A 21,840-nucleotide genomic window follows, 5' to 3' on the forward strand; every position below is an offset into this window, starting at 1 on the left:
CTACCATATGTATAACTACTATATGTATAACTACTATATGTATAACTACCACATGGATAACTACCACATGTATAACTACCATATGTATAACTACCATATGTATAACTACCATATGTATAACTACCAAATGTATAACAATGAAAACATGAATGGGAAAATTATTCAAATTTTGGACTTTTTACTGACATTTGCTCCCAACATTTTAGGTCAAATATCAACCTTTAGAGCAGGTCTTGAATTACGGGAGATACAAGCATCTTGAAGCTCTTGGCAATACACTTGAATGTTGTTTATAAAGTATTAAGCAAACAAGTAAATTGAAAATTTTACACTTAATTGTATATTTATATATACTTATCCTATCTCACACTATGCATTTCTTCCTTTTTCTTTCAATCCTAATGTGGAAACATGTTTGAACAACGTTACCAGCTTCCAACAACAAATCATCCAAACACATTCCAGATTCCATACCCTGATGGATGGGTATGTGTCTTAAGGTCTCGACTGACCATGTGGTCGCCTGACCAGATGATTGTTTGAAGAAGCACAATGGACATCATGTGAAAATGCAGTGTACGATATCATGTGAAAATGCAGTGGACCTTCTCGGCATTGAATGTCTTCATGTTGAAGATCATCCATTTCTTCGGGGATCAGGAAGATTGGCATGTAGATTCCCAGAGAACCTGGGTCCGGAACTACACAATCACTACTGGCTGACCTGAACGGTGCGGGAGGGCAGTTGTCACAGCCTGCAGGAGTTTCTGGAGACGAAGTACTAGTCTGGTCACGATGGTCTCAGAAGGTAGTCAGGGGCAGGGTAGACAGAGGGACTTCTGTAGTAGTTGCCGAAACAGGCAATTTAGGAACTGAAGATGAGACAGTGACGTAGATCTACAAGGAGAACAGCAATCTGCTCGAGCGTCCATCGGTGATGAGTCTTGATGTGAAGAAGAGGGTCAAGGACTATAAATGGACCAATCTGGGAGGCGCATGTCAGTAGCACTAGTGCTGTAGTCCTTTGATGTGAAGAAGAGGGTCAAGGACTATAAATGGACCAATCTGGGAGGCACATATCAGTAGCACTAGCGCTGAAGTCCTTTGATGAAAAGAAGAGGGTCAAAGACCATAAACGGACCGATCTTGGAGGTGCATATCAGTAGCACTAACACTGTAGTCCTTTGATGTGAATTAGAGGGTCAAGGACTATTCCCTGTGGTGAAGGTGATCCCTGGAAAAAGCTGGAAGTCCAGTTGCAGAGGGTTTGAGTCGTAGGAGTAGGAACAATCCCAACGATCCAGGTAACTCGCAGTAGGGAAGCTATACCAAGTCGGCTATCGATTAGCCAAATCAGTATAGGAGTCATCCTCCGAAAGACGGTCATCGTCATGGCAATCAGGAGAGATCCGTGACAAATCTGTAACTCCACTGCAATCTAGATCCGTAGAGCATCAATCCCAAGAATGTTGATCACAAAAGTGTTGAACCCCAGGAGAGTGGCAATCCTCAGATCAGGAATGTCAATCCTTTGATGAGTGATTTCCTGAATGTTGATTCCGGGAAGTGCGATTCTGCATTAAAGCACAGCGATCCTTTTCTGAAGCATGAGATTGATCTTCGCTTTGTCAATTCTTAGAAGTAGAGGATGAACTGGCATGGATTGTTCCAGGGCGACATCAAAAACCTGCGCTGGTGATGTGGAAGAGACTTTGTCCTGCAACTAATCGTTCAGCATTGTGAAAGCTGGAACATTGCATGAAATAGCGGAGGACGATAGGTGACTGGCAGATGACGGTCAGGGAGCACTAGGAAGGACGATGGTCGAGTCTTCAAAGCTATGTGGGACATGCTGTCTTTAGAGAGAACCATGTCCGATGTAGGCTCTGACACGGGCACGCTGGTGACAACCGGTGGTCCGATCTAGCAGGAACATCATCGGTAAGGAAACTGTCCGAGACACCGTCATCTTCAACTGACAAGGCAGGGATGGTAAGATGCTGTAGGAGGCTTCACGACGGAACTGGCTGGAGCTTGGTGTCCTGTTTTGACTTCTTAGTAGAGGAAGGCTCATGCTCCGTGTCCCGCTGTCAACCTCCCGCTTGTGGCAATTGTGTAGGCACAACGTAAAGGCTTGCGCATAATCATTTAGTTCAGTGGCAATGCAGACGATCATGCAAAATCACCACCCATGGTTGGTTGGTTGGTTTGTTGTTTAACGCCGCACTCAGCAATATTCCAGCTATATGACGGCTGTCTGTAAATAATCGAGTCTGGACCAGACAATCCAGTGATTGATATCATGAACATCGATCCACGCAATTGGAATCGATGACATGCATCAACCAAGTCAGCGAGCCTGACCACCCGATCCCGTTAGTCGCCTTTTACGACAAGCATAGTCACCTTTTACGGCAAGCATGGCACAACCCATGGGATTACACTGCGAGACCAATTTGTGTGGGTGGGGACCAAAGTGATGCTGGGATGTGTTCCGGTGATTTGTTTTTAGAAACTGGAAACATTGTTCAAGCAAGTTTCCACATAAGGACCAAAAGAAAAAGGAAGAAATGCATATTGTGAGATAGGACAAGCTTAAAAATTACATACATGAACTTCTTTTTAAAAAAATGTATAGCAACACTGTGCCAGATTAACCAATGTAACCTATTCCCTTATATCTGTACGTCTTTAGGAGTCTTTACAGATCTTATACAATCAATATCATACATATCATACTCTACTGCAGTGAATCATACACAAAAGTGCAGTTTCGCTTTTTGTAACTTGGACATGCATCGCTGTTGTGAGCTTATGCACCCGACCATGAATGGAAGCAAATACAATACGGCACTGTTGCTTTCCTTTACGTTTGTTTGTTACTTAACGCCGCACTCAGCAATATTCCAATAACTGTGGTCTGTAAATAATCAAGTATGGACCAGACAATCCAGTGACTGACATCATGAGCATGGATCTACACAAATGGTATACAATGACATGCATTAAATAAGTCAGCGAGTCTGACCACCCGATCCCTTTGGTTGCCTATTACGACAAGCATTACATGTAGTCAACAGTATTTCTGCAAAATATTGAAATATTGAGGACAAACTTCTGTCTCCCTAAGGACTCCCTAGTCCCTATGATCAGTCATGTTGTTTATTGGCAGGTGTGACAGGTGCATAACCATCTTTACTCGTGGTCAGTGTTAAGCACTTCAATGTTCTTAATTAAACAGCAAAAAAAAGGTGGAACATGTGCACGAGAGACACACATCGACCCATTGTGTGCGAACATTATATGATATCACAGATGAGTCGAGCATGTCAAGAGCATGATGCAAGTTGCACTCATTTTGAAAACATAACGTGCAGGGTCTGTGTTCAATATTAGTAACATATTAAATGAATACACAGATTTACTATCTTTGAAAAAACACATTACATAAAATCATTCATAAAGGACTTTGAACAATAGCATCTGTGAGACAGTTGTGTTTCACCTAAACTGTAACTATTTCACTAAAAGTGGTGGCGGGTGCATTGCACAATCAGATGAGAGTCAGATGTTGGGAATTTGAAACAAGAAACTCCATTTTGACAGCCACTATCGATGAAACATTTTTAGCAGTTGTTTATGGGGATGGTCATATGAATAAATTAGCCTTGACAGATACTTTTCTTACGGCCCTCCTACGGCCTCCCTCTTAAATCTGCTACAATTGAAACCAGACAAATAGAATCATTTAAAAAGAAAAAGAAACTCATAACTAGAACATTTGCTTGGTCCACTGTCTCATTTCATAGAGGCAAATCATTTCTTCACCTAGAAAGCACATTGCAGGGATGGAAATTAACCAAGAATGTCTTCTAGCCTGAATAGTCATAACAGCAATACCACCCAAAAATGTTTGAAATTCTTCTTGCCCTTAGGATAGCTTTAGCATTACAAGACTGTTCCGGGCTTGCGAGCTATTGCTAATTTCATCCCTGAAATTGCTATAGTTCACAGTCATATTAACTGCTCACCTTATCAAAACATTTGCAAGACTTTCATCCCTGGTTGAGTACATTCAATGGTGTAGCAAAACACGTACAGTAAAACAGTACTCTACATTGTCACATGATAACTGAATAGAGCAGAAATCCAGTGCAAGTCAAGCTTTGGAAAATGACTTCTTTAATGGAACATCAATTACAAAGATGTGGGGTTGGTACTTACAGCCAGTTCAATAACTTCCTGTCGGGACATTCCTGCATCCACTGGAATGCCGAAATCTAGAAGAGAAATGATCAAGTCAAAACATAAATACCATGATATACCTTACACAATAGCTTCATCAAGTAATGTTACATATAAGCAAAAGATCTGCTACTTACTACCCCATGAACTTTCTTTGTTTTCTGCACAAAAATAATTGTGATGACTGTTAGACAGATAAGGTGAGTGAGTGAGTGAGTGAGTGAGTGAGTGAGTGAGTGAGTGAGTGAGTGAGTAGATCCAGGGCCCAACGCCTTTGTCGATTCACTTTATGTATTCGGCAAGCTATCTCTTCAATGACACTGTACCATGGTCCAGTGACTTATGAAACAACAACTATATGTCATGGGTGAAATACTAAAATCCAAGAGGGTAGAAAAGAGGGTGGGGAAATATCCCAAGCCTACGTTCTTCAAGCTACAGTAAACTATGTTTATAACGAACACGCTTAAAATGATTTGGCTTGTTTGTAGTTTTACGCCACACTCAGCAATATTCCAGCTATATGACGGCGGTCTGTAAATAATCGAGTCTGGACCAGACAATCCAGTGATTGATGTCATGAGCATCAATTCACACAATTGGGATACGATGCCATGCATCAACAAGTCAGCGAGCCTGACCACCCGATCCTGTTTGAGGTCTCTTACGACAAGCATATTTGACTTTAACGACAAGCATGGGTTGCTGAAGACCTTTTCTACTACAGATCGCTTAAAATGAACTGGCGGATATAACAAACTGTTTGTTTTTTTGCTGTGTATATATGCTGTGTATATGCTTATAATGAACTACGGTTATAACAAACTAAAAGTGGTGGTCCCTTTGAGTTCTTATAACCATAGTTTACAATATTTTGTGGTAACACTTGCCTACAATCAACAACTTTAGCCACTAGTCAGAAGACTGAGACAAGTAACATTTCTTCCTGCTGAGCAGGAACAGCTAGTCATTGTCTACACATTAACTATCTGCAGAAATGATACAAAAGGGAAAAAATCGAGCAAGTAGGTGCAAAAGTTCCTGGCAGAGTGACTGACAGAAATCTCAAAGTCAGTTGCCATACATACTTAATTTTTAATTTTAATAAGTATTACAAAGCTTTAACTAAACTCATACTCCATTCCATCTAATTCATGGTTTGTGAAAACTTATTGTGTGCCAATCATAGATTTAAGTCGCATTTGCGACCAACAGGGTCACTACTTTTAGAGCTGCTTCTGAATTAAGAGCAGGCAAAGACATACTGATTTCCCTTTATTAAGAGCCCTGCTCCAATAAGCATCTATTGAACAGCTGTTAGACAAAGTTGCAAGTAATCTTAGTAACTAGTGCTAAGCCAGAACGTATTTTCTTCACATTTTTTTTACAGAAAATACAGCTGTGTAGACAGTGGTGTATTTCATTCACGCAGACATTGAGTTATTTCCATGTGCCCGATCTCGGACTGGTTGGTAAAAGCTATTTGGACAGAAATTATTGACAACATACAAGGAAAAAAACAAAAATGACACACCAGAGTTAGTAAACAAACAATCACAGGATAGAAAATGAAGTTTTCATGGCTTATTTTTGAAAATAAGGATGAAACACTTTTCATGTGCGGCAGTTTGTGTAGCATTTATGAAACGATATTGAAATTAACCAATGTGTGGGCTTATGATGGAACCAGTAACATTCAAACGTCCAGTATCACTAGACACAACAAAACAACTTTTGTTTTGTTTTATTATTCCTTGAAATCAAAATACTTCATCAGTATATTATCTTACCATTTTGAATCAAATGTTCGGCTTTTTCCAGTTCCTCATCTTTAACTTCATGTTCGATGCGTTTTCTTCGTTTCTTTAACCTGTCTGTCCTGCCATGTCCATTTGAGTCATCAGATATGACCACCTGAAATAAAGTGTGCTAGTAACTAGAATGTCTCGTTTGTTGTTTTATGCCGGTGTCAGCAATATTTCAGCAAAATCTCACCACCCTTCAAGGCCACACATTTTTTATTTTTCATTTCATGGGCCTGCCGCCCCTACTTAAATGCAGGGGGAAAAGAAATGAATTAAACATAAAATATTTATTCTTATTATGTCTCCCACTAGTAATATAGACCCTCTAAAACAATATAAACTGTTACATATCAATTCCATGTCAGCATCACTATCAGTGATTAAAGAAGCCAGCTGTATGACTCCATGGCAGAATGACTTTCAAACAAACAAACAAACAAACAAACAAATAAATAAATGATTGACATAGCTATTTAGTTTTAGTTTTATTTTGACCGACCCTGCGTGGAAAAGCTGAAATTCTGTGAAACATAAAATTAAGAAAGTGTGGCCTAAAGTTAGAGAGTATAAGCAATGTCCCACATCATTGGGGTATGATGTCAAATGAAATTGGCTTCACACATTGTACTCATGTGGGGAATGGAACCACATCTTCCCGAGGCACGAGAGTTAACTGACTTTAAAAGTCCAATTTCAACCCTTGCCAAACTAGGCTGGTATTAGGGAGTTAAATTTTGGCTGGACGAGTCTCTGCATAGTCCAATCAAAATCGCTCAATGAAATCAAAATCCAGTTCGTAAACTGCCGTGCAGATTTCGGTCGATTGCAGGATTTGCAAAGCATTTCACTGCCAACTCGTCAACAGATATTTTCCAAATCTTTTCATGTTTTTAATCACGGTGCTCACGTGATTTGATGCACTTCACGATGCGAGTTCCGTTTTATCACAATATGGGACTTGATTATCGATCAGATCGTCTTGACTGGGCACCGCCATTTTGTTTGAAGCAAATGCAAATGATACAAGGGGTGGAATGTGACTGGTCAATATGAGAGGCTTAGAAGGGACATAACTCGTAATAGCCACTGGTTGCGCTACGATCAAGCCCAGGAATTCCAGCCTAGTTCGGCAAGGGTGGAAACTGGACTTTTAAAGTCAGTTAACTCTCTTGCCTCAGGGAGATGATCGAACCAGGGCCTTCAGCATGATGAACCAGTAACATTCAAAAGTCCAGTATTACTAGATGCAAAGAACTTACTTTTGTTTTATTTTGTTTTAGATTATGAGTGAGTAAACATGGTAAATGAATCAGATGCATCGCCTAATGAAGAAAATAATGCAGTTGGTGTGGTACGATAATTTTTATTCCCACTGGAAATATAGACCCTCTCATACAATATAAAATGTTATACATAAATTCCATGTCTACATCACCATCAGTGATTCAAGAAGCTAGCTGCAGTTTTAACTCCACAGCAGTATGACTTTCGTATAAATAAATAAATGAATGATTGACATAGTGTGACTTCAGCATGACGAACAACATAGCATGCCTTCATATCGATTACCCACGAGGCTACGCCACTGCCCACAAGCAATAGAGTGCCAGGGATATATTCTAATGGGGACATAGAATCTCTAGTGTCTATGTGAGTTCAAATGGGGTTTAAAGTTGAGTTCAGATTATTCCACTTTTATAGTAACATGCATAATTGCACGTGCGTGGTTACTTGTATTGTTCCTGCAGTTTTATAGTGCTAGCCCACTGAGATCCCATATCAGCAGTTTTAAATTGGATACTGCACTCAGACACAGTATACTGACTCCGAGCCAACCAGTCCTTGCTTTAGCCCCTTAATGCTGAGCAGCTGGCAGGGTAACAAGAAGTACCATCTTTTAGAGTCTGTTGGTTGAACATGGCAAGGGATCAAAGCACTGACCTTCTGGTCTTTGGGTAGATCCTCTATCCACTATAACACAGTCACTAGTGTTAAGATGGTTTACCAGTCTGCAACTTTAGCCACTTGTCTTGAAAGATCAGCTTATTCTAGTCCATACGCTAGGACTATAATCTACTGAAAATAATTCCAAAATACACGGAAGGCTCAAAGGCTTTTGGCACAGACTGGTTAAAAGTGATTAGTTAACATGATAATGATTAATCCAAAATGAAAATGAGTAATCAAAGAGTATATCCTTTGCATATTGACTGGAGTGAATGAGTCACCTCATCTGTATGTGTGGACGCTGTAGGAGCTGCTACATCAGAGTCCGAGTCCTCGGCTTTCTTCCTTTTGCCTTGTTTACCAACATGCTTCTGGAAACAGGCACTCATATTGTGCTCATGTATTCTGAAACAGTAGTACATTAAAGAATTAATGCAGAAGAGAAAAGGGCTGACAAGTATTTTACTACCAAAAGTTATTGACAGCTTGATTTCAATTCTGAAGAAAATTGTCATCTACATAAGTGAGTGAATTGGTTTTGCCACTTTGAAATGTATTCCAGTCATATCATGGCGTTTCAGTTTAATGTGGGAGGAAAGACCGAAGTGATGCAGGTCTCGGACGTTTACCACTTTGGTGAAACCGTCGTGCACGGGTACGGCGCCAAAAAAGCAAGAAACATAAATCATTCACCCACAATCACACTTCTCTGGCGTGTGCAAGCATCTGCATTAGGACACATGAACATGCATCAGTGATTTTGCAAGAGTCAAAGCCAATAGGACATTTTAATGATTTTGTCATCTTTGATAAAACATTCTTCTCAATCATTACCAAATTTGGAAAACTTCTTCATGGTATTTTGGATGACAATCAGTCAATGTCCTAGAAAATGAATCGATCTGCAACCCTGATGTAATCTCAAAACATTTATGTGTTGATATTTCCTTTCAAACATATACTGAATTGCATGGGAAGATATCCTTTCTACCTTCATTAGATGATAGGTGTGTGTTTGTTTCTTAATACCACTCAGCAGTATTCTAGCTTAGGAACCCCTTTCTGGTCAAACACCCTTCACGATCTTCAGGGTTAGTTGTGAGGTAGGGTATGGGTTAGCTATATCTTTTAATGAATTAATCCCACGTAATTTGAAGAAATGCCATCTAATTTTTATCAAGTTTTGCAGAAAATGGCCTCTACACATGTGCATAAAGGTAAACAATAAGGTGCTGAAGACTTGGTAAACAAGCAAAACTTATTTGTGATAGCGCCCATGGTCCCAGGTTGGCTAATTAGATTAACTCATTAGTCTAGCTTAGCTTCAAGCTGGCATTGTGAGCTCAATTCTTTACATTGCGTTAATTGATATCTGTAAAAAGTGTGCCTGGTCAAGTGCACTACTCCTGGCTATTATTTGCAAACATGGCTTCAGAAGGGCCTACATACTGGGCCTTTACAGGATTAGAAACTAGGGGCCTAACAGTTTTTGTCCACTAGTCCTTATAATGATAACATATAGCAAAACCCTTAAAATGGGCCAATTTCTACTAGTCCTTAGGATACCTTTACTATTGGGCAGTTTGGTAAGGACTACAGGACTAGTGCCAATTTCTAACGCTGCTTTAAAGCATCACAAATTTGGATACATAACAGTATCATGGTATTGTGAAAACAAGTGCTGCCATTTCAGGTTTTGACAATTATCAGTTTTATATCTAGCATGTTTGGGAAAGTTGACAACACAACGTTTTCAAGTGGATTTGGGGAAATGGAGGGAGGGTTTTTTGTGTGGTGACTTATGACATATCTGCTTCTTGTGTCTCCCTAGAAAATCAGTCTGCTTCAGTACGTTTGTAATCTTATGAGCACCTGCGTGACGAGAAATAGCCTATTAACAAACGCCCCTTTTCAGACTAAGCAAAGATGCATGTGTTGTGCCCATAAAGGTCGGTTTAGTCTCGGACATGTATTCGTACACGATCAATCCACTATCAGTACCACTGTTCAATATTTCCTACTGGGTATTATTCACTCTCATGATCTGGTGTCAGCGGTTTTGTGCAAACCTGTGATCGTTTCAACCACAGCTTCCGTTTCGAACAGCCCCTTCTGTTTACCTTTTAAAGTGATTGACATTATTCATTAACTGTTGTTTTATTCTTGTACGGTCATTATTTAATTAATCATACCCCAATATCTTCTTATAACGGAACACGTATTTATTAATCCATCTTTTACACCAAGGCAGACAACCGGTACTCCATTTTTCGACCGCTTTTTCCAAAATGGCGCGTTCTGCAGGGCATGATGGGAAAAATAATATTTTACACGAATTTTATAATTTGAGTCCTGTTAGAATTTGTCATTAGCGCATTGGACGTTCAATCAATGACTTAAAAGTATCTATTTGAAATTAAAAACACTAATGGTAAAATCATGTTAGATATCATATTGAAAACTTTGGTTCATCGCTATAAAATCCACCCCCTAATTAGCATTTTCCGTAATGGCTGCCAGCAAAGTTGAAACGTAACTGTGTGCATGTGAACTCAGCGATAACCTGACCATTATGTGATCACATTGAGCATCACGATGTATTTGTTTACTTGCTCAATTGTATACTTGTCTACTCGGCTTGTTTGAACCCTGAGTGTTGTCCAGAATGGCCGCTAGACCCTTACAGACCAGTGAGTTGAACTGGTATGCGAGCAGTGTTAGTCGCCAAGAATGTCAACAATGGGTAAACCTGCAGGCCCCGTGTCAGAAAGAATGAAATTAAAAGGTATGTGTGAGGAGGGTGAAGATCAGACTTTGGTAGAAATGCGGCAGACTCGAGAGGAGAACGACGGTAGTGTGACAACCATTAATTTATTTGACACTTATGAAGATGTTGATAAATTGAAATCACGAGTTCAGGGTATGCCAAACGAACTTTCGGAGGCCAGTGACACCAAGGAACATGCAGATGATATCAGTGCATTAGATTGTGATCTAAAAGAAAATGGGGCACTAGATATGCTCCATAACAACTACGATAAGGAGAGTGATGCCAGTCATTCAATTTCAAGTTCAGACACCATATTGTGCAGTGAAAGTGTTGATGGTCAGAATTGTAGCCAAGAAAGTAATTCAACTGTGTTGAATGGCAACAGTGTGGACGATTCAAATACACCTGGGGAATCAACAGAGACGTCTGCAGCACAACCAAAGTCAGCCTTTGATCAAAATGGTCATATTCCTTCTCAAGATCAAAACAAGAAAGTTCCCAAAGGGATAATGTCTGGCCTGGTAATGTCTCCGATAACGTTAACACAAGATGTACCTGTGTCAGTTGGGAGCACTAGCAATACAAACAGACTCTCTCGCGTGTTAGAAAGTATGCCTTTACCTTTGCTGTACATCCCTACAACAAAACAGCTTGTAGCAGGACAGAGTTCTTCTGATGGTAACAAATTTGGTAAAAGTCAACTTAATGATGGGGAATCAGATGTGGGAAATGAAGATTCAGTTTGCAATGGATCTAGAGAAGGGTCTGTCAATGGATCTGATGTGAAAGAGGCAGGTACTCCAGATGGTAGTGACGGTAGTGCCAGTTATGGCCCCGATTCTTTAGCAGTAAGAGAAGCAGATCAGATCACACTACACAGTGTTGATTGTCTTTTACCTCATGTATCCAGTGGAGATTCAGTTATGAGAGGATACACTGATGTGTCCAGTTTATCCAGTATAAGCACTGGGACTGACTTCTCCATATCGGCAGCCTCTTTAGGGGAAGAGTATGGAGAGTCAAAGAGTATATCTCTTGATATGGAAGATGGTGGATTCATGGATGTCAATTTGCATTCAAGAAACTCCTATGAACGCTGCCGGAATGTGTCACAGGACAGTGGTATTGAAGACAAGGGTGGCAAATCTAAGCGCAAAACATTTTCAGGATTTCTGTCAAGGTAAATACAAACTGATGTTCATCTTTGCACTCTAAATCTTACGAGGTCATCCAACTTATTGATTCTTCAAGGCACTTTCATTTATCTATATATAGCATTGTTTGTTGACACTCTACGCCTTTTTCAATAAGCAGCTACTTGCCCACAGCTATACATTTCATAATTACAGAAGGTAAATCATTCATGTGTATTGCTTTATGGGACAATGATTAAGCCAAAAAAGTGCAATCAGTTCCATCATCCACAAAATATTAGCTCATATCTTAGTGAACATCTGTAATAGCTCTATTACCAACTGATTACTGTATGTTTAGACTAAACCAAAGATGTCAACAATCCATGCCAAGTATGCTGCAATATTTTGTTTCTTGATTGTGTACTAACATCACCTCCTGCTTGGTATTTCAAAACATGATCCTAAGTACTAGTTAGCCAAATACTTCTATGACAGATGAAAGCTGTAACATTTTTGTTACACTTACCTACAGCCACACCCAAAGATGATGTACAACTGTAGGTAATAGTATACTGTAAAATTACATGATATGCACAATGATTTCATTTCTTTAATATGACCCATTGCAGTTTCAGCATTTTTAGATCTTTCTTTTTTTTTATCAGTTAAATTTCAGCAGGTTCAGCGGCATCATTTTGTTAGAGAGAGAATGACAAGTTATTCCAGATGTTGACTGCTGGGACTTGCATTGAGAACATAGAGAAGATATGAAGATTGAGTCTATTGGAATTCATTGTATGATTTCAAGTCTGGTTGATTCAGATGAAGATTTCCCCGGGTTCGATTCCCAACATGAGTACTGTTTGTGCAGTCCATTTCTGGTGTCCTCTGCCGTGATATTCCTGGAATAATGCTTAAAGCGGTGTAAAACCATATTCACTCACTCAGGTTAAGATTTCACTGTTAATAAGTGTTATGTATAGTGGTGGGATTATACACTGATGCATTAGTGAATCACGATTTATTACTTTTTGATTGAAGTATCGATCACAATCGTACACTAAGTAAGAAATATTTATTCATAACTTACATGGTTTGTTTTTATGACTGTTACACCAAACACGAATAAGTATTGAAAATTAGTAGTGAAAAAAATATTTTTATTCATTGCGCCATACTTGACATAAGAGCACATACGTATCGGATCGTCAACAAGGTATCATACACTGTATCATAATATGTATCGGATCACAGTTGGTGTATCGTCCTAGTCCTACTGTTACCTTGAGAGTTGCTGTGATGTATAGCTGGTAGTATTGAAACGAAGTAGTAGAATCAATGTAAATTAACATTGACAATACAGAAATTACTTGAGCGAAATATGAATAAGAGATAACAAAAAGTTTATAGAGATAAAAATAGTCGAGATGACGTCAGACATGCAAGAATAAAAACAACATCACAACTGACAATCACAAGTGAAGTTCATTTTGCTCTTCAGTGTCTTGTGTATTCATACATGTTCATGAACTGTAGACAACTATCACCTGCCTGTCTTACTATACCATCAGTTATTAATTTCATTATCTATTTAAACTTAAACCTCAGACTAACATTTAAAGCCTGTCACCAAGGTTTTGGTTGAGAATTTCACATTCAATGCTAGCGTGAACATTACTGCATAGTCATTACATCTTTTGAGCACAAATCTATATACATGTACTGATCATTGAACTGTATGGTACATGCTGTGCTATTTATGTGAGCAATATGCATGCACTCTGGCTATTGGTAGTGTTGATTACCAAATTACCAATACCTAATGATGAGAACATTAGGTCTCTGCAAGGCTGGTTCATAAGGCTATTGATTCCACCAACCGTTCAACCAGCAAATTCAGCAGTTCATTAATTTGGGTCAGGCTTAACGAGCTCACTCAGGTGATAGAGCAGTGTTTTGATTGTCAGACCAACTATTCCCTTACCATGAGGACTGTTATTGCTTTCTAGAAATGACATTTATGAAGACAGATTTATTATGAAGTGGTTTGTGCTGATGTGTGACATGTGCACAAGTGTGCTGACAAAACAGATTTTCCATTTGACATGTGTGTGCACTGTTTTGGATGGCCACTTCAATTCTTTTCTGTTGACCATTGTCTAACTTGGTTATCCGTTTGCTTTTTATGCAGTTGTGACCATTGGAATATGTTTCTTAAATAATAAACAATCATAATGATGTCATGATTTAAAATCAGTTGAAATTCATTAATTTTATTTCTTATTCATGTTGTGTACACATTGTACAAGATAAAAGTATTTTACACAATGTTAAAATGGTTACAACAGTTCACAATAATAAAAATATTTTCACCAAAAAATTATTAATGTTCACAGTAATGAACACCATCCACATAAATATTTCACATTTTTATGTCCGAATCCTGGTTCGCCCCGATCATGTTTCTAGGTTTGTCAGCACCATACCCGTGCTCATGGGTTTCACCGAAGTGGTAAACGCCTAAGACCTGCATCACTTCGGGCTTTCCTCCCACATTAAGCTGACACCCCGCGATATAACTGGAATACTGTTAAAAGCGGTGTGAAACCAAACTCACTCACATTTTTATGTAACTGGTTTGGATCTCGACAGTCTTTAATCATGTCATGTGTCAATTACTTTTATGAAATTCAATTTCAATATAATTCCGTAATAAAAGTGTCATTTTAAATATACTGGTGTTCCAGGGATAAACATATAAATGTACTTCTATACAACTACAGTCATGATGAAGTTGCAATATTCTTTCTGGACCGAACCGTTCACCACCTTTCAGCATGTCCAGTGGTGCTGTCAGTGGAACAAATTTGATGAACTTGTTACCTTGGCAACCAAAATCTGATGAGTAAGCAGAATAATTGCCATAGGGTGTGTCTGATGAATATGTACAGCAGGTACATTCTTGATCAGTTGATGCTTAGCATCAGTATCTGTTGTAGTAACACTTGTGCATGTAAATGCGTGAAATTATTTGGCTGCTTGGCATGCCAATGATCTGTGCAGTGTGACCTGTGGTTTGACTGTATGTAATACAGAACGTATTGCCGGGGCATGAGGCTACTCAGCTGCTAATTACGTTATCTTATGCCGTGTGATTACCGCATGGTGATTGGCACCATTAAGCTGTAGCGTTAGTGCAGACTTTTTACAATCCTATCATGGTTCAGAACAGCTTACTTTTGAATATATATTTTTATCATGTGATAAAATTATGAACCACTTTTCAACTTTCAAGAAGGCGTGATTGCTGGAGACAAATGTTATTAGAGTGAGTGAGTTGAGTTTAAAATCGCTTTGAGCAGGTAAATGGTATTAAAAAACAATGGAGAATGTGATGATTTAATCAAGTTTGAATGGAACGTTCTTCAATAGCTTCACCTATTTTGTGAGCATTTTTGAACATTTTAAAGAACAATCAGCAATATTCTAGAATATGAGACAACCTAAAATGCCGTAGATATGTTCTTTTATTTTGAAGCTACAACAAAATGTCGAACGGAAGACCGTGTATTTTTTATGATTTTGCCATTGTTATTTTTATTTGGTGCATTGTTTCTTGCTATGACACTGACACCTTCATAATGTCGGACTTGGTTGTTGTCCTGAACGACAGATGAAAACTCCCAGGTTCGCTTCACCCCAGCGGTCAGAGATAATACACCTGTGTGCATGCGACTGTACAAAGAATGGCCTTTGATTATGTTTTTGATGTTCAGATTGATTTGTTAATTGGTACCATGGTTACCATGGTTACATGGATTTTTGTCCCCAAAATTAATTTCTGGGAGTATTTTCATTCTATTATTGTTTCTTCTAACCAACAATGACAAAAGATGTAGAGATTTTGGGCAGAACAATACCTATATACAGATGAATCCTGTTTTCCCAATGACATGCATGACATGTTTGAATGCTGTATTTGAGAAAAGAGGAGCTATCCCATTTGCTTGACCTTACCTTACCTAAAAACATTAAGAAGATCATTTTAGACTGTTTTCATTCTTACCTGAATATATTGCCATATGCGCAGGGGCAGTTCATTGTGATTCTGCTTTTGACCAATTGCCTTGAAGTTTAAATTCTTCTGGTGAACATGTGTTTGCATTTAAAAATAGTGCTTTTCAGATATTGTCCAATATTTCTTTCCACATTTCTGTTTTTAGACTCAGCTGAATCTGTAAACCAATTAAAAGATATGTTGAGAATTGATGGATTTGTAGGGTTTTTGGATTCAATTATTATTGCAAGAAACCCATAGGATTCCAGGATCCCTCACACACTGCCTTGTCTTCAGACCATCTCGAATTACCTTTAGTTACAGTTTTTAACTCAGCACTGACAGGTACATGATCCCATGACTGCATGGAAACATAAGGTTAAATGGTTGTGATAGTTTTGCTTGAGAAGCATACAGGACATGGTAATACCAAGGTTTAATCGTGTGAGAGGTATCACAACTGTTCAGCGTGACTTCTGCATTGATTTCAATATGATTATGTAGCTCGATTGTCCAGGTTAGGCCTCTAAGACACTTGATCTCTGGTTGTGTTGGCACAGCACAGCTTCAGATAATGACACATATAGACATAAAGCAAACTCTTTACCATGTTAACAGATGGTAAGTGATCAAGAAGTACTGATTACCCCATGGTAATTCACAAGTAACTCAATAGACAAGTTGACAAGTGAATTTTGGATATAAATGTTTAACACTTCACAAGGATCATAACATGGATCGCGACTGTATGTCGTGTTTAAAATTTAGCATGAAAGTCAAGGAGTCCATGTCATAACCATAAATAAATACCCTAATGTTACTAATTTAGGGGTCGCTGAGTTCAAATATCATTGGAGCAAACTTGAAGGGTCCCAGAAACCCCTTAATTTTGACACTACATGATGTATGACATATCTTCTTTCTTTGTTTCTGTGGTAAATTGGTTGTTTCATGTTTGAAAGGTTGCCTGCTGTCTTTTGCAAATTTGGCAGTCCTGTTCGTCTTCTTCGGAACACTCCTTTGTGAAAGTTGGGTAAAGATTATGTATCTGTTGTGTTTGATTAGGAATGTATTTATTGACAATTTCTTGTTGTCGTTTTATTCAGTGTTATATTTTTTATGTTTGTTTGTAGTTAACACCACATTCTGCACTGTTCCATATGTAACACAGAGGCTTGTGAATATTCAAGCTTGAACCAGACAATCCAGTGATTATTATTGTGAGTAATGATTCCTTACTGCTGCCTGGTAACAATGACACACAATCAAGCAAGTCGTTGAGTCTGACCACACTATCCACTGAGTTGCCTAGAAGTGGTACTTGTTCGTACTCCAGTCTATAGCCACGGATACAAGGCCAGAGTCAAGTAAAATGTCTTTCGGTTCAGTTGGATTAGCAATAACATGATTAATAGTACATATGTTGAGACTTAAATCGACTGAAAAAGTGTCTGAAAGTGAAAGACATGCTTGGTCAAGTTGATGCAACAGATGATGGCTTTGTATTGACTTCAATCTCATTTTACAACACAGACCACCCTGTCAGTTAATTGATAAGTACTTTCTCAAAATTAATTTCCAATTTGCTGTGGAAAATCAGTTAAGGTTTAGTGAGTTCTTTTGATGATTAGTGAAATGTTACACAATGTTTGCAGCTGAGGATTCCAGATGAGGGACTGATTACATGGCTGGTTGCTGTGAAGGGGTGTTTAACAGCTCAATTTGTTCTACAAACAAAGGGATGCATGGCCCCACATCCCAGCCAATGACTGGAACCTCCTTCATCCATGCTTTTAAGTCTCATTAAGGACTCACTGCCTTTCTATTAAGGGACAATTAGTTAGAGTTAATGAAAGTTTAATCAGGTTGGCAGAATGAAGTGGCTGTTCTTTAGGAAAGGGTATATGCAAGTGTTTGGTTGCGGATTGAATTACTTTAATTAGTTTCATTAAGGAGCACTTGAAAATAATGGGTGTGAGGATTTAATGGCTTAATGATGTAAATGATGTTACTCATTGTTTTGCCTTCAGGCTTCAGTGGGTCCTTTGTAGCAGTCTGTGACTTTAGCCACTTGTCTGAAGCCCGTGTATAGTAACATTCTGTTCAGTCTCGTAAGCTCAGCTAATAGTCAATATAATAAAACTAAATTCTAATGAAAATGATGCTTGGAATCATGTTCAGGATAATAGTCTCAAAAGTCTTTTGCACAGACTGTTGTAGTGATCTCTCAGCTCTATATTTCTGTGTGTCAGTAATTCCCAATCTTGAATCTGTAATAATAGCTACTCAGATTTGGTTTGGAGGGAGTGCTTGTTGTTACATGGTCATGTCAGTTTGATTCCCCACATTGGTACAATGTGTGAAGCCTTTCTTGGTGCTATTCCCCTTCTCCTGGAATCTCCTGTGCAGGAACATAGTTGTTCTAACTGATTCACTAGCTAGTTGTGTTCAGTATTTGAAATAATTTTACAACCCAACAAGACAGTCAGGCAGGTGACCCATAAATGTCAAAGTTACCTGCCCAAATTCAGACATTCTCTAAAAATAAGAGACAAAATGTGTCTTGATTCAGTTGAAATAATGCAAACAATTACTTGGGAATCTATGAGATGTTGTAGGAAAACTGAATATGTGAATACTCTTAAAATTATTTGTCAGGCAGTCGGGCAGGTGGGGTAAAATATCATGCAGTCCAATAGAAAAGTTACCATCCACGGGCAGATGGGCAAGCAGTTATTTCAGACACTGGTTGTGTTTGATGTATGCAAACTAATGCGTATAGTTTTGTTAGCTGTTGGCCTATTACTGGAATAAATTACATTTTGTCCTTTACCTGCTCTTGTTGCTGGTTGTGTGATTGCAGATACAACTTTCTGTGGCATTGTCAGCACCAGCCAGATTCTCATGCATTTCACTAAACAGTCCAGCGGAAACTTCTTGCATGAACATTATTAATCATATCTCAGCCTACTTCGGCCTACTTGAAAACAGCCAAGTTATGATTAATTGAAATACTATTAAAATGGGTGTGAAACATTAAGTCATTCTTTATTTCAGATATAAATCCATTTCATGTCACACGTTTATTTCAAAAATGAAAATAGAGTGTTCCCTAGTGATGAAGGCCCAAGTTTGATTCCCCACAATGTGTGAAGCCCATTTCTGGTGTCCATTGCAAGAATACTGCTAAATACATGTATGCTAAAAGTAGAATAACTCCTCACTCCCTCACTGAAGTTGTGAAATGTCACCATGGTTACGTGAACAAAAATAATTATATGTCACAACTTTATATTTTTCAAATTTATGATGTCACTTAGATAGGTAGTAAGGAGTTTAAATGATAGTTTTTATAGCATTATTGGTGTTTAATGTTTTAAAATGATTTGTTGATGTCTTCCGTTGCCGTTTGAATGTAATTGTCATCGCTGGCGAAGAATCCCACTTTCCAAACGCATTGCAGGAATTTTGCATTGCCAGTTTGCTAATGTTGCAGCTCCCACAAGAAATGTGTAACTTGGTGCAGTGTGTTTGAGTTAGGAAATTGCTCCGTAGCCGAGGTATTAGATATTGGAATATTTTCTTTGAATTTCACACATTCCACACAGCCTGGTGTAACCCAAAGGAAAAGGTCATATTTGTTTGGGCAACTGTGAAATTGAAGTTATTTGTTGAGTGTGAATGTTGTGAAGTGGCCATTGTAATGAATATTGAGCACTCATCGCTTTGCTTCTTTAGTGATGGATGCAGTCAGGGATATGTTCTCCAAATTGTCAGCTTCATGATCATGCAGTGACTTAAATGGGTGACAAGGAAAGATAACTCTGAGTTCATCACACGCCTGGCTTGGCTGGTGTGAAGATGTTCTTTGATGGTGTGGGTTGATTTCAGCATGTGCCATGTTGATCTTTAGTCACCAGTTTCATGCCCAAGCTAGTACATTTCATTTTATTTGGGACTGCCTCCGTGGTCTAGTGGCAGAGTGTCTGCCCAGGGAACGAAAGGTCTGGGGTTGGATTCCAGGCCGCTTCATACCAAAAGTGGTGGTGCGGTCGGGTAGCCTAGTGGTTAAAGCGTTCGCTTGTCACGACGAAGACCCGGGTTTGATTCCCAACATGGGTACAATGTGTGAAGCCCATTTCTGGTGTCCCCAACCGTGATATTGCTGGAATATTGCTAAAAGCGGCGTAAAATCAAACTCACTCACTCATACCAAAAGACGTTAAAAGATGGAACTTATTGTTACCCTGTCTGGCGCTTGACATGAAGGGGCTTGAACAAGGACTGGTCAGCTCAGAGTCATTGTACTGTGTCTGAGTGGGGTATTCATGTTAAACTGCAGCATGGTTTCTCAGTTGGCTAGTACTATTGATAGGCATATGTTTGGACTAGTACAAGCAGACACAGACACACACACACACACACACACACACACACACACACACACACACACATACACACACATACACACACACACACACATGTAACTATATAAGTGCTATATAAGTGCAATAATCTTGGACATGACGTTAAACCCCATTTTACCTCACCTCATTGATTTGGTGACTTAGTTTATAGCGTGTCAACGTATTCTGACAGCTTTGATCAGTGGTCACAATATCAGTCACTGGAATGTGTGGCCCAAAGTTGATTGTTTACAGGCCGCCTTCACATAATAATTGGAAAATTGCTGAGTGCGAAGTTACCACACCCCCACAACCCCCCCCCCCCCCCCCCCCCACACACACACACACACACACACACACACACACACACACACCCCTCCCACCCACCCACCCACCCACAGATTAGTCATAAACCCATCTCCTCTCATAACTTAGTACTACCTGTTTAAGGTCACCTAAAGTGAGAGATAAATGGTGTTACATCTAGATGAAGGGAAAAAGTACTTTGATACATCAGGTGGAACATGTATGTGTGTATCTTTGATAGATTGTACAGTTGTAGGTCCGCTTGCCTTGAGGTGTTATTTATCAGTTGCAAAAGTAAATTGCTGGTTTTCTTTATGGGATGAGCTTGACTCATCTAACATTGTATAAGACGTGGAGATACCCACCATCAATCTGGTAGAAGATGAATTAATGTGGCGAGTGTTTCTCTTTAATAACAACTTGATACCTCAGCGGGTTGTGATTTATTGAATTCATGCTGATCATGGTTATAAGATTCATGGAGACATTTAAACATGATAGCCCTTTAAGGCAAAAATCTGGTAGAATGTGATGAAATTCACAACTGTTACAGTGTATGAAAAGTAGATGAGCTGACCTTTATTCATATTTTTTTATGAATTAAATAGTTTCCTTTTTCACTAATTCAGTTTGTTTTGAATCCAATCACATTCTGTATAGATGATAGTTCTGGTTTGTAGATTTATCTGGAATTGTCAAGAATATTGTAATTTATGATAAATAAATTGTAATTTAAACTGCCTCTAAGCCCTTTGTCTGTTACACCAAGTATTGTTTCAAGGTTGAGTGTCAGCCATGAAAATGGATTCCAGCTCTTGCTTGGAAAATCAGCCTGAATAGTTCACAGTTTTAGCTTCTTTTTATAGGACTGGAAATGATCACATGAGATTATGTCTCTGTCATGTTGCTGCACAGAATTGTCAGAATATTGGCTTTTGAGGTACTTTGTAATTAAGGCATGGGGAAGTGCACTTTACGATGGGCCTGACCAACCACAGCATCATACAGTTCCAGTCCAATGTTTAACATTGTTAATGGTCTATGCTGTCATAAATAACGTTTCTCAACCTGGCTGAAACAAACTATGGTTGATTTTGACCATTCCAACCAATATATTTCATATAATTGTCTGCTTTCAGTCAACCAGATATCGTGACTTCATCACCAG

The 21,840-nt window shown here is 38.9% G+C and overlaps 2 protein-coding genes across 3 annotated transcripts in view; one reads left to right on the top strand and one right to left on the bottom strand.

Moving 5' to 3' along the window:
• LOC124117186 overlaps positions 1 to 10,286 on the bottom strand; it is a 39,090-nt gene extending 28,804 nt beyond the window's left edge. For both annotated transcript variants that reach the window (XR_007220143.1, XM_046478951.2), the window contains exons 1-4: positions 10,190 to 10,286; positions 8,279 to 8,402; positions 6,036 to 6,159; positions 4,225 to 4,280 (exon numbers count right to left, since the gene is read on the bottom strand). Coding sequence is in view for 1 of the 2 variants with exons in the window: in XM_046478951.2 (XP_046334907.2) it covers positions 4,225 to 4,280; positions 6,036 to 6,159; positions 8,279 to 8,386 (288 nt within the window). In the remaining variant the exon portion in view is untranslated. The remainder of the gene's footprint in view (positions 1 to 4,224; positions 4,281 to 6,035; positions 6,160 to 8,278; positions 8,403 to 10,189) is intronic.
• Positions 10,287 to 10,509: 223 nt separating this feature from the next.
• Positions 10,510 to 21,840, top strand: part of LOC124117197 (TBC1 domain family member 12-like) — an 80,788-nt gene continuing 69,457 nt past the window's right edge. The window contains exon 1 of the mRNA XM_046478962.2: positions 10,510 to 11,947. Coding sequence (XP_046334918.2) covers positions 10,728 to 11,947 — 1,220 coding nt within the window. The 5' untranslated portion in view covers positions 10,510 to 10,727. The remainder of the gene's footprint in view (positions 11,948 to 21,840) is intronic.

This window comes from Haliotis rufescens, unplaced genomic scaffold (assembly GCF_023055435.1).
Source record: "Haliotis rufescens isolate VD_foot unplaced genomic scaffold, xgHalRufe1.0.p SCAF_12, whole genome shotgun sequence".
Taxonomy (NCBI): Eukaryota; Metazoa; Mollusca; class Gastropoda; order Lepetellida; family Haliotidae; genus Haliotis; species Haliotis rufescens.